The 12,530-nt window shown below is 36.7% G+C and overlaps 2 protein-coding genes across 7 annotated transcripts in view; one reads left to right on the top strand and one right to left on the bottom strand.

Moving 5' to 3' along the window:
• Positions 1–231: 231 nt before the first annotated feature.
• Positions 232–2,170, bottom strand: LOC5577900. Its single transcript, XM_001656642.2, has 2 exons — positions 1,556–2,170; positions 232–1,471 (listed from the first exon to the last, which is right to left on the bottom strand). The coding sequence occupies exons 1-2, from the start codon at positions 2,016–2,018 to the stop codon at positions 1,107–1,109; spliced, it is 828 nt and encodes a 275-aa protein (XP_001656692.1). The 5' UTR covers positions 2,019–2,170; the 3' UTR covers positions 232–1,106.
• A 5,170-nt stretch (positions 2,171–7,340) lies between these two features.
• The window catches only part of LOC5577899 (Niemann-Pick C1 protein), a 147,003-nt gene continuing 141,813 nt past the window's right edge, over positions 7,341–12,530 (top strand). For all 6 annotated transcript variants that reach the window (XR_002500864.1, XM_021847147.1, XM_021847146.1 and 3 more), the window contains exon 1: positions 7,341–7,839. Coding sequence is in view for 5 of the 6 variants with exons in the window: in XM_021847147.1 (XP_021702839.1) it covers positions 7,777–7,839 (63 nt within the window). In the remaining variant the exon portion in view is untranslated. The remainder of the gene's footprint in view (positions 7,840–12,530) is intronic.

Below are 12,530 nucleotides of genomic sequence, written 5' to 3'. Positions count from 1 at the left end.
GGCACAGCGCTCATGAGAAGATGCGAAACTAACAGCATGAGGCTAAATTGGTGGATTTTAAAGGCTTCAGAAAAAGTTAGAGAACAATTTGCTTAAGGTGGCACACTTGCCCCACATTACGCTACTGTTACAGCTAGACGACGACAAATGGTATATCGTTGCTACCTCAGATGTGCAAGTTGTCTTTTATTGTTGAAAGTTTCTTTTATGTTCTATTAATAACCACAGGCGTTTAAGTAAACATTTGGAATTGGTTTTATTCAGCAAATTAAGTACATTATGGCTAATTTCAGTTCTACTTAGGGTGACTAGCTATGATAAATGGTCGTGTAGAAAGTGCTTCTCTATGGCGTAGTAATATGCTGCCTGGTGGTGTCTAAGTTATGCATAAAATGACTAGATCTTGAAACGGATCATACTATTTGCTTACTTACTAAGGTATCAAAATAGTCCAGTCTATTGGATATAAGGGTTTGGCACCGATCGATTTATAAAGAGGATATTCTTCTTTTTTTCTCATTTAGGAGCACCCAATCATAATCCTGTTTGGATAAGTTGCTTTTGATGTTCTTAAAAAACGGCATTATAAATTGGTTTTACTTCTGAATTGCTAGCTTGGATTCATTGTAATTATTGTGTTTAATACTTATGATGTGCTCAATATCGTTCAAAAATAATACTTTTTTAACAAATACCTACACTACACTTTTTATATTGAATTTAGGGGAGGGATTATTAGAGTATGTTTAAAACTACAAATTGAACTTGCAAAAGTGAAGTGTTAAAGTTCAATTTGTAGTTTTAAATACCTACAATTAAAAATTTGAGTATGTGATTTTTTGTATAAGATGTTGTCAATATTGTTAAAAAAAAAAATGTTATTATAAACTACAATTATATTTTTTACAATTTTGCTGTGACCCAGGACTTCATCAGTTTCTTATAGCTCAACAAAAAGAAAGTAACAAGAGAAAACTATGATTGTTGAAATAAAATACAGTTATAAATAAAACAAATAAATAAAATTAGTCTTTAAATAAAAAAATGAGATCTATGTTAAAACACTAATTAATCATAAAATGATAATTTTCTAGAGAGCCCACAAATCAATACTTATTGATTGCATCCAACTCGTCCAATTCAGCTTGGGAGACCAAATTGAAGATTTGCATCTTCAGTTCGATGATTTTACGCGGCGAAAACTTTCGAACCGTGCGCGATATTTGCATAAAGAATCCGTCCAGCTCGTCCATCTGGCTGGGGCTTATGTGGGGCGTGCTGCTAGAGGACGACGTCGAAGCACTGCCACTGGTGCCGTTGTTCGATTCTGCAATGGTCGATCCGACCGTGGACAGAACCGACGAAACCGGTCCAGCTGTTGTCGCCGTAAGTTTCTGCACCATCACTCCCGTGTCGCACGTCAAATCTTCCTCGATGGGGTCGAACAGATCGATACAGGCGTCTTGAATGTCTGAAGGGAAATATTTGATGATTCGAAGTGTTAACGGAATCATTCAAGATATCGCATACCCTTATACTTAGTAGGACGTCTTACCTGATGTAGCAATGTCCTTCCCCACGTCACCATCTAAATCGATCTCGAACGGTGCGGAGAACCTACTCCGGGAATGGAGGGCTGCGACGGAATTGGAAGCACCGGAACTGGCCTCATCCCGTCGCAGATACGGATCGAGAAAACTCATCAAATCGGCATACCGGTACGGAATGGCCGGGTTGTTCTTCCGCTTCTGACGCACGTAAGCCGTTCGCAGGCTTTTCCACTTGTGTTGAATCTGCAGGGAATGATAGCGGCTGACTTGTTCCGGTTTGATTCCCAGCACAGCGGCCGAAATCTGTTTCCAGGCTGCACTTTTTGCCTTTTTCGTGTTGTACTGTTGATCGGAAGTGTCGTAAAGGACGCGATTAGCTTCCACCTGACCGATTAGCTGCAGTGTTTGGGTAGCCCGTAGATGCAGATCGTGCAATTTTACGACGTTATCTAGCGGGGCGGGGTCCATTTAGGTACTGACTGCCGTCTGTCGGTCGATGGATTTGTGTGCCTTGCCTTGCGCGACAGTCCTCCCTCCAATAATGCAAGGAAATGGGGTGGTGGGTGGTTTAATTTATATGCGACTCACTACTGTCTGTCACCACCCACTGCGGCGTCGATCAAAGGATGGGTGAAGGAGATCGGAGGAAAAACGTAAACAAAGAGGGGCCATAAGAAAATTACCACACTCGTTTGGTTTTTGTTCAGGGGTGTGATTTAGTACAAGTCAGGCTTATCATGACAAAATTGCCTGTAATAAAATTTTGTGAATTTTACTCGCCGTTTCAAACAGGTCCTTCATAATTGTCCTCCATGTACTGCCCATAAAGGCATAAAAAAGTTGCCTCTAGCGACTAACAACATAGCATTTGAATGGTCTAAGAGGGCCGTTGCTCTTGCAGAAGCATGATTTGAACCTGAGAGAGACTCTCGAAGAGGAAAAATATCAACGTCATATGCAGCCCAGAATCCGCTGTCACGAAACGTCAAATGCAGCCCATCGTTTTTTTGGCTGAAAAAGTGAAAAGTATTGTATTCAAAATAAACTATTATTGAAAAGATCAGTCAGCGGAGCAGTTTTTCCAAAGATGCTGATAAATCTAAACATACGACTAGTTATTTATAATGTCTGCTACGTTTCCTGGCATGTAATTTCACTCAAAATGCCGTTTATGCTTCGGCGTGATGTAAACGCAATTGTTTTTTTTTTTTTTTTTTGCTGAGATGGTCACGTGAAAGTTTGAACGACTTGCGTAAGATTGATGTAAACACTGAATGGAATAAGAAAAAAACTCAGCAATAGCAGAAAAAGAAGACCGACTCCGCGAGTCTCGTCTCAAATTTGAACAGCTCATCATGCGCGCATAGTAAGGATAAATGGAGCATCCGATGCACTGTTTGTCGCGGGACAAACCGTTTGTCGGATGTTGTAACAAGTCGCGATTAACATGAATCAGAACGCGTTGGGGGCCCAGATAGCCGTAGCGGTAAACGCGCAGCTGTTCAGCAAGACCAAGCTGAGGGTCGTGGGTTCGAATCCCACCGGTCGAGGATCTTTTCGGATTGGAAATTTTCTCGACTTCCCAGGGCATAGAGTATCTTCGTACCTGCCACACGATATACACATGCAAAAATGGTCATTGGCATAGTAAGCTCTCAGTTAATAACTGTGGAAGTGCTCATAAGAACACTAAGCTGAGAAGCAGGCTCTGTCCCAGTGGGGACGTAACGCCAGAAAGAAGAAGAAGAAGAAGAAGAACGCGTTCACGGCATAATTTTTCACTCAACCCATACCCGATTGACATTCGAATCTTAAATGACATACCACAAGGCAGATTACGGAATAAAAACCGTAAAAATCCCCCAAAAGTTATGACTTTGGTTTGTGAACAATTGATTGTTAGCACACATGCCGAGCGATTCATTTTTCTCGGAGCGCATGTCGTTGAATTCCAACTTTATTTTTCAGCATTTAAAACGTTTCACAAGCATTTAGTTCAGCCTTTATACGACTGGTCCAAAAATAATAAAAAACAAAACAAAAATTTTCTAGGCGCCTCAAATGTAGTGTACACAATTATCATGATATAACAACCATATTTAAAAATCGCCTGGGAACTCGAGACCTTACAATCGTCAGCGCCATCTGCGCCATCCTAAAAATTGATGAATAAATCGTCCAGTGCAAAATATAAACCTCTCATAGCTGAATATTGATCATGTTTGAGCTTCTATTCGACATCGTCTAATCAACACATGGTACGCTAATCAACAACTGAACAAGCATATTATTCAGCTGCTGTTTAGTGCTGATTCCAGCTGAGTTCAGTCGGTTATTTTTAGCACACAGTGAGAAAATTTATGTCAATGATGGTCAAAAATAATGTTTATTTACACAAAGTGAAATCAGTCTGAAATAATTAAGGTGAATATGCATAGAAGCCGAACCTCGAATTTTCAAGAGCACAAATATAGAGAACCAGACAGCGCAGCGGTTCGAGCTGAAAACCTAATCGATTGGTCACACGCTGGTGGTGACCAATCGATTAAGTTTTCAGCTTGAACGGATGTTTAGTTCTCTATGTTCTTGAAAATTTGAGGTTTGGTTTCGATGCATCTTCACCTTAATCTAATTTCATAATAAGTTTTAGTTTGCTCAAAATTTCAATTTGAATGATTCATTAACTTAAATTGAAATTCATTTATTTTATAAATTTGTATTAATTAATTATATTATTGATTTGATTTTTTTATAAACGTAGAGTCCTCAGAACACTTATGCTTATAAACTAGATAAGCATAAGTGTTCTGAGGACTATGCGCCTGAATAGAAAAATGTTAGAATATCTTGACGCGTAGGATTTTTTCAGAGATGGCAAAGTAAATCATTTTTCTTAGATCGCACTATTCAGTTGTGAAGAAATGTTATTTCAAATGTAGCTCGCTATAGAAATTGATTTAATCAATTCTGTCAAAGAAATTTCCACTTTTCTTGTACGGAACAACATCCCGAGCAGGCGAAAAAAGTTTAGCAATATCAAATTATAATATGGATAGCTAAAAGTGATATTAACTTGATAGTGTAACAGAATAACTTGATCATCTCTAGTAGGATGGACCGCACGATCATTGGTTCAGCAGTGATTCAGTGTAGATCTGAACCGTCGCTTGTCCGGTCGCCTTTTTTATAAGCTCTGTTAGATAAAAATCAAATATACCCAAGTAACCACAAGCATTAAGGTATTACCGTATTTTAACTTTAATTCAACGAGTGCAATGCATCATTGGTTTTATTCTGCAATATGCGTGCAGTAATGCTTTAATTCCATTTTATAGCTAAGTATGCTGTTTCGCTCAAGAAAAGTAAAGAAATTCCTTGACTGAATGGATTAAGAAATTTCGTACCGAGAGCCCCGTTTAAAATGGCATTTCTTCTGAACTGCGTACTGCGATCAGATAAATGTGACTTTGTGGACCATTTCTGGGAAGAAATTTTCCACGCATCGAAATAGGCGATTCCTTTTCTTGTCAGTAGCAAACCAGCCTTATGAATGCAATGTAGTAGGTTTTTCTAAATGCTTTGTGACAAAAACTACTTCAATTCATCAGTTTTATCTTATTTTGCTGACAAAAGAATAATTTGAGAAAATCGTATGAATATTTTGTAGGAATTTGTATATGTGCACGGTGAATGGAGGCCGCACGGTGACTGGTGACTTAACGGTACTATTGAAAACATTGGAAATACAATACAGAACATTGTTAAATTACAATACAGTTACAGTACAATATATTGTTTTCAACAATTATGGTAATATGATGTTTTAACAATATAACGTATGATGTTTTTACGTTCCTTGACATGATTTAAATGTTTTTTCGTTCCTTGACATGATTTAAAGTGTAAATACTAACATGTTATCGTATTGCCAATAAATTACAATTACAATATAACGTATGGGTTTTTAAGTTTCGTTACAATACAAATATTGATATTTTCTCATACTAAGGATAGACAAAAACAATAAGATATATTGTTTTTTTATTGGTAATAACATTTAGTGGATTACTGTAAAACATATTGTTTTTGTATTCAGCTTTTTACGTGCGCTAACGGTCGCCACAAGCAAGCTCACACTCTGGTAGGTATCAATCGATATGACATTTGGCTTGGGTCATTTGACAGCTGATCGATGAGTTTGATGATCAAGCTTATCGATTCGCTGTCAAACGACCCAAGCCAGATGTCAGATCCATTGATCCCTACCGGAAAGTGAGCTTACTTGTGGTGTCCATTAGCGTTCGTAAAAACCTGGATTGTTTTGAATGGCAATTGGTGTATTGTTTTACAATACACAAACAATTCAACAAAATGCATTTTGATTGATGGTGAAAGAATAGAATTTGTATTTTTATGGATTGTTCCCAACTTACCAATTATTTGTGTTATCAGTAACAAAAGGGTTTCAACCAGGTCCGTCCCACTCGGGCTCAGATTGGGTACCACTTCTAGTACTGCATTTGATCCCTCGGTAGTGCAAAAGGTACCCAAGTTTGACAGATCACAGTACACTTTTCACGGCATTCTAGATTACCTGAGCCATAAAATTTTAACCAACTGCAAGGGACACCGAGGTCTTTAATGTGTCTTTGTTTCAACTCTCATATAGAGGTATAGATCTTCAACATTGTTGCATTCGTCCTTTGAAAAGCCACAGTTAAAATCACTTATTTTTTTACAAAACTAAACATTTTTACTTTTCAAGTATTTTTCACTCAATGTTTCTTGCTGTCTGAACTTGCTTTGTTTATTTTTTTTACACGAAAATAAGAATTTGGCCAAAATTGTAAGGTATAAAACCATTAAAATCCAATGCAGTGTTCTGTTACAATATATTATATTGAATCGTATATTGAATCAAGAATAATGTTTCTTCGACATTCAATTACAATATGCTGTATTGTATACAATACGTTATATTGCACATTATTGGTTTATTCAATTCACTGAATAATCCGTTTTTATTCGGGCAGTCGCTATCGACAATCGAAATTCAAATGTAAAACACGTTAATTTACAAATTATCGAAAGCTTTGATGTACTGTTTGTTAGCGATTCCTTGATTTTCTGATACTAGGGACCCATTATGAGCGCCTGGTTTATCCAAAAATAACATGTTGTTTAACATGTCACGCGTGAACAGCAAATGTGAGTCCTTGTCATGGTAGGCAAACTTGTTTTACTAGTTATGGATATCGCCATTGCAAAACACGTTCAAATCAATCGAAAAAGTCTTTGCTATCGAACCAAAGACAATCCTTAACAGATTCATAGATTTTGCACGTTATTTCACCTTACCAATCGACACGACAGATTCACGTTAAAAAGAATTTGTATCGAACGTGTGGATTATTTTCAGTGACAAGTTTGATGTAGATCAAGATGGGCTTGTCGTTTTGCCGTTGTACCGTGATGCCGTTCATATTGTGTTTGGGGCTTTATCCACTGGTGTACATAACTAGCTCGGTCGAAAAATTTTGACACTAGAGTTGGTCCAGATCACGTGGAGATCATACGGGAGCGTGCCCCGCTCAAGTGTCACGATTCTAGAACCGAGTGAATTTAGTACACCGGTGGATTAGAGACCATTGGCACTTTTGAATTGTTGCGCGAGATTTATGAGATTTTTAGTACATTATTTTCAAACCCCTGTTCGCAACGGTGAGTGCTGTCCGTCACTGGGAACCGTTAGTTAAAGGGCTTGTTCTTCGTGTGTGTTGTCTGCTCGCCACTCGGTTAGTTTCTGAGCGGAGTTCGTGTCGTGTGGACGGGTTTGGAAACAAGTCAAGACCTCGAAAACCGTCGGTTCGATTGTGCGTAGGAATTACCTTTATTCTCTTCTAACAGCTTGAAAGAAGAAAACGGGGCAATTTGCGGCGGCAGATTCGCCTGGAAAACGTAATACCGCTAGTTGCAAGTGTTTGATCTGGTGAATTTATCGATTTAATTAGTGGTGGCAATGTCGCATCGGCAGTGAAAGATATTTTTGCTTCCGAGAAGCCGTGTGTGAAAGTGTGGAAAAGGCTTTGTGCAAATTTCAAGAGTCCCCCCTTGCTGAAAGGTAGGAGAAGAGTGCTTGGGGCGGTCGAAAAAAGTGAAGATTTTAGTGCGGGGAGGTCTTCTACCCATTGTTTTTTCCGCGTTGGAGATTATTTAGCATCGGAAAATGTCCTCCAGCTGGAAAGGATTTATTTTCGCTTCGGTGCTGCTGCTGGGAGTTCTCAAATTGGTGAGTAAAAAACTTTTCAACGCGCACTTGATTGAATCGATTGAATCAGCCTTTCGATTTTTTCCTTTGCTCGGTTTCGTTTTGAGGGTGTGTTAGAAGGCGATGGCAAAGATGCCAGAACTGATTACTTTTTTTAATTTAATGATTAGGTTTCTAACAACAATTTTTTTTATCAGATTTTAGCGAATAATAATTATGGTGTTTTAGTGGAATTTCAGAAAAAAAAAAATGCCAGAACTGATATCAGGTCTCTACTTAGAGACATGGTCTTTGGTTTTTTTTCCTTTGGGTGTCTAGTTAGACGGCTAAGACCGATCACGGTCCATCTCGCCAAGGTCTTTAGTTTAATGCAAGTCTCCAAGTATATTTTTGATGGAATATCATTTAAGTCTCTTTTTCAGCCACAGGGGTTAACAGAAAATCCACAAAGGTGTATTCATCTTTAAAAATACGTCTTTGAGCCCCTGAGTTTATTTTTATTTCAGTTGAAAAAACTTTTATCACTGGATTTTGGATTGATGAATCACTGGATTGATGCTAAACTTAAAAGTGCTGCAATACTCTGTATTGCAACGATTTCATACTATTGGTGGGTGGTGTACGGTTTATATTGCTCCAAAATTCTGGAAATCTATCAGGAACTCTTCTACACTCAGGCAAATGGACTATCGTTAAACATAGGAACCCCTTATGAAAATTCGCCACAAGAAATCGGATTGAAATTCATAAATCTAGCGTAACATTTGAAAAGAGCCTATCTGCAAAACGTAAACATTGAGAAAATCTCAATTGAAGATTCCGTACCACATTTATAATTCCTATTTTAAACCCATTTGCATTTTTACTAGTTTCATACCTGTGTTCGACACCCATTAAAGTCTGTTGCGTGGCCCATTATGTTTCTAATCTCAAATAACACAACAACTCGTAAAAATTGTTGAATTCAAACATCATCGGCAGATAGGCCCTTTTATGAATCTTCAAACCAGTTAGGCCCTTTCAGTTAGGCCCTTTGATTGAACATGGTTTCAGTTAGGCCCTTTTATAATTTGCTAATTTTATTGATTTTTGAATCGGTTTGCATAAATCTTGAACAAAATTTAGCGATTATGTGAAAAAACACTATATAATAGCTAAATATTGGAAATTTTCGGTTGAAGATTCAGTACCATATTGATTATTCCTATTTCAAACCCATTCGCTTTTTACTAGTTTCATACTTGGGGAAGATCCAAAAATGACCTCCATCGTTTTTCGGGATTTCTAGAACCCTTCTACCCCCTCTGTCACGCTTTTTCTGATACCCAATCCATGCACTGTCACGTTTTCGTACATCCCCCCATTGGAGAAGGCCCCAATTGATGGACGTCATTTTCGGATAACCCCTTGTGTTCGACACTTATAATGGTCTATTACGTGGCTCACAACGATTTGAATTTGAAATAGCACAACAACTTGTAAAAATAGTTCAATTCAAACATCATCCGCAGATAGGCCCTTCTACGAATTTTCAAACCAGTTAGGCCCTTTTTAAATTTGCTAATTTTATTGATAATTGAAGTGATTTGCATAATTCTTCGACAACATTTAATGATTATGTGAGAAAACAACACAATATCATACAAGCTTAATATTGGAAACTATTCTATACAAAATCAGCAACATATTGATTATTGATATTTCGAACCCATTCACTTTTTTTTTACTAGTTTTATACTTGTGTTATACACTCATTATGGTTTATTACGTGGCCCAGAACGTTAGTAATCTCAAATAGCATAACGACTCGTGAAAATGGTTGCATTAAAATATCATCAGCAGTTAGGCCCTTCAATGAATCTTCAAACCAGTTAGGCCCATTCAGTTAGGCCCTTCGATTGCACATGGTTTCAGTTAGGCCCCTCCAGTTAGGCCCTTTTATTAAACATAGTTCCAGTTAGGCCCTTTTGGAATTTGTTGATATTATTGCTTATTGAAGTGATTTTCATAGTTTTTAAATAAAATTATTGCTTATTGAAGTGATTTTCATAGTTTTTAAATAAGATAAAGCGAAAGAAAAACAATGTAATAGCTAAATGTTTGATATTCTCGGTTGAAGTTTCAGTACCTTATTGATTATATCTATTTTAAACCCATTCACTTTTTTACTTGTTTTATACTTGAGGGCCTTCCTTAGCCGAGCAGTTTAAGTCCGCAGCTACAAAGCAAAGCCATTCTGAAGGTATCAGAGTTCCATTCCCGGTCGGTCCAGGTTTTTTCGTAATGGAAATTTCCTTTACTTTCCTGAATATAGAGTACCTTCGTACTTGTCACACGATATACGAATGCAAAAATGGCAACTTGTCAAAGAAAGCTCTCAGTTTATAACTGTGGAAGTACTCATTGAACACAAAGCTTAGAAGCAGGCTCTGTCCCAGTGAGGACGTAATGCCAAGAAGAAGTATAAGAAGAATTCTTGCAGAGCTGTTACAAAAACAAACGAATTTGTTTTTGTGAAAATCGCGACTTTTGGAACTCGATCCACAACTAGAGGCAACAAATAAAAATTAACAAATAAAAATTATTCAAAATTTTTAATGTAATTGATTTTTTTTCAGGATAAAAAATCAGTTTTTTAACTAACTTCGCATTAAGATTATGATAAAACTAGTAAAAAGGAGAATGGGCTTGAAATAGGAATCAATATAGTACTGAATCTTCAATAAAGAATTTTTATTAATCAATGTTGATTTTATCACATACCTAATCGATTGATTTTGATCTAAAACTTTGAAAATCACTTCAATAATCAATAAAATTAACAAATTCCAAAAGGGCCTAACTGGAACTAAGTTTAATAAAAGGGCCTAACTGGAGGGGCCTAACTGAAACCATGTTCAATCGAAGGGCCTAACTCAAGGGCCTAACTGGTTTGCAGATTCGTAAAAGGGCCTATCTGCCGATGATGTTTGAATTCAACCATTTTCACGAGTTGTTTTGTTATTTAGGATTTAAAACGTTATGGGCCACCTAGTAGACTATTATGAGTGTGAACACAAGTATAAAACTAGTAAATAGGAGAAAGGGTTTGAAATATGAATAATCAATATAGTATTGAATCTTCAATAAAGAATTTTCAATATTCAATGTTGATTTTCTCACATAATCGATTGATTATGTTCTAAAACTTTGAAAATATATTCAATAATCAATAATATCGACAAATTCCAAAAGGGCCTAACTGGAACTATGTTAAATAAAAGGGCCTAACTGGAGGGGCCTAACTGAAACCATGTTCAATTAAAGGGCCTAATTGAAAGGGCCTAACTGGTTTGAAGACTCGTAAAAGGGCCTATCTGCCAATGATGTTTGAATTCAACATATTTTACTAGTTTTTATGTTATGTTAGATTTAAAACGTTACGTGGCCCAGTAATAGACTATGAGTGCCGAACAAAAGTTTAAAACTATTAGATAGCAATGCGTTTAAAATAGTAACAATCAATATGTTACAGAATCTTCAATCGAGCATTTCTCAATTTTTACGTTATGCTGATAGACCCTTTTAAAATATTTCACCAGGTTCCATTATGTGAGAAAAACACTATACAATGGCTAAATATTGAAAAATATGGAGGAAAATTAAAAATGCATGGAAGGGCCAATCTGATTATGATGGAAATTTTCAGTTAGGCCCTTTTATGACCAGTTAGGCCCTCTTAGTTTTATCATTTTCAGATAGGCCCTTTTAAATTTGAATAAAATTACCATTAATAATGCATTTTGCATGCCCGTAAGAGTATGTAGGAGTAATTTACGTAAAATATGATACGAATAATGAATAATCAAGTTTGTTTACATTTTGCAGTTAGGCCCTTTTCAAATGTTACGCTAGAAATTTGCCTTATGAAACTAGAATTTGAAAACAAAAAACGTTTTCGCGGCAACCTGGAATCGAACCAAGAATCTTGCGATCGATAGGCCCGAGCGTACGCCACGCGCCTATCGATGCCTTGATGTGGAGTGATGCTAAAACGATACATAAAGCGTTCGTATTGCAATAATCGTTCCACCTTTCATAAGGCAAAATCTATGAAATTCGATAGCATAGTTCCGCTGCGTGTAGGAGTTACTCAATAAACTCCACCATTGATTCATTATTAAATGCCTTCAGAAATTTATCCAGCAATTTCTTCAACATTTCAATCGCAATTACTTCTGATTTTTTTTCCCAACAATTCTCAACTAATTTCAGGTAAAACAAAGTTTCAATGGATTCTTCAAAATTTAATTTAATGTTTCACTCCAACAAACACTACAGCTTCCGTAATTTTCTAAACAATTTTCTAAACAAGGGATTCTGCATTAATGAATGTTTGCCCTTTACTTAAGGGATTCTGTCCAATGTTTTTCATGGAATATCTCAAAAAAATCCTGTACCTCTGTTTGGTTCCCGTTCGGCCTCTTTTTTAATCCTGTTCGATCTATTATTGGTCAAGTTTTTAAAACATAAGCACTCAGTAGCTACCAGAAATGTTATGAGACAAAAATGACATTAGGAATTATTTAATGATCTCTTAAGTTATTTTTTTCTCATTTTTCTTGCAGTAAATCTTCGAGCTGAATTCGAGATGAACCTTCAAAGTAACAGAGTAAAACGAATATTAAGGAATTTCCTCTGAGTTTCCTCGAAGAAAAGCTTTATGAATTCTT

This window comes from Aedes aegypti, chromosome 2, assembly GCF_002204515.2.
Source record: "Aedes aegypti strain LVP_AGWG chromosome 2, AaegL5.0 Primary Assembly, whole genome shotgun sequence".
In the NCBI taxonomy this organism is placed as follows: Eukaryota; Metazoa; Arthropoda; class Insecta; order Diptera; family Culicidae; genus Aedes; species Aedes aegypti.
This window is presented reverse-complemented; position numbering and strand designations above follow the sequence as displayed.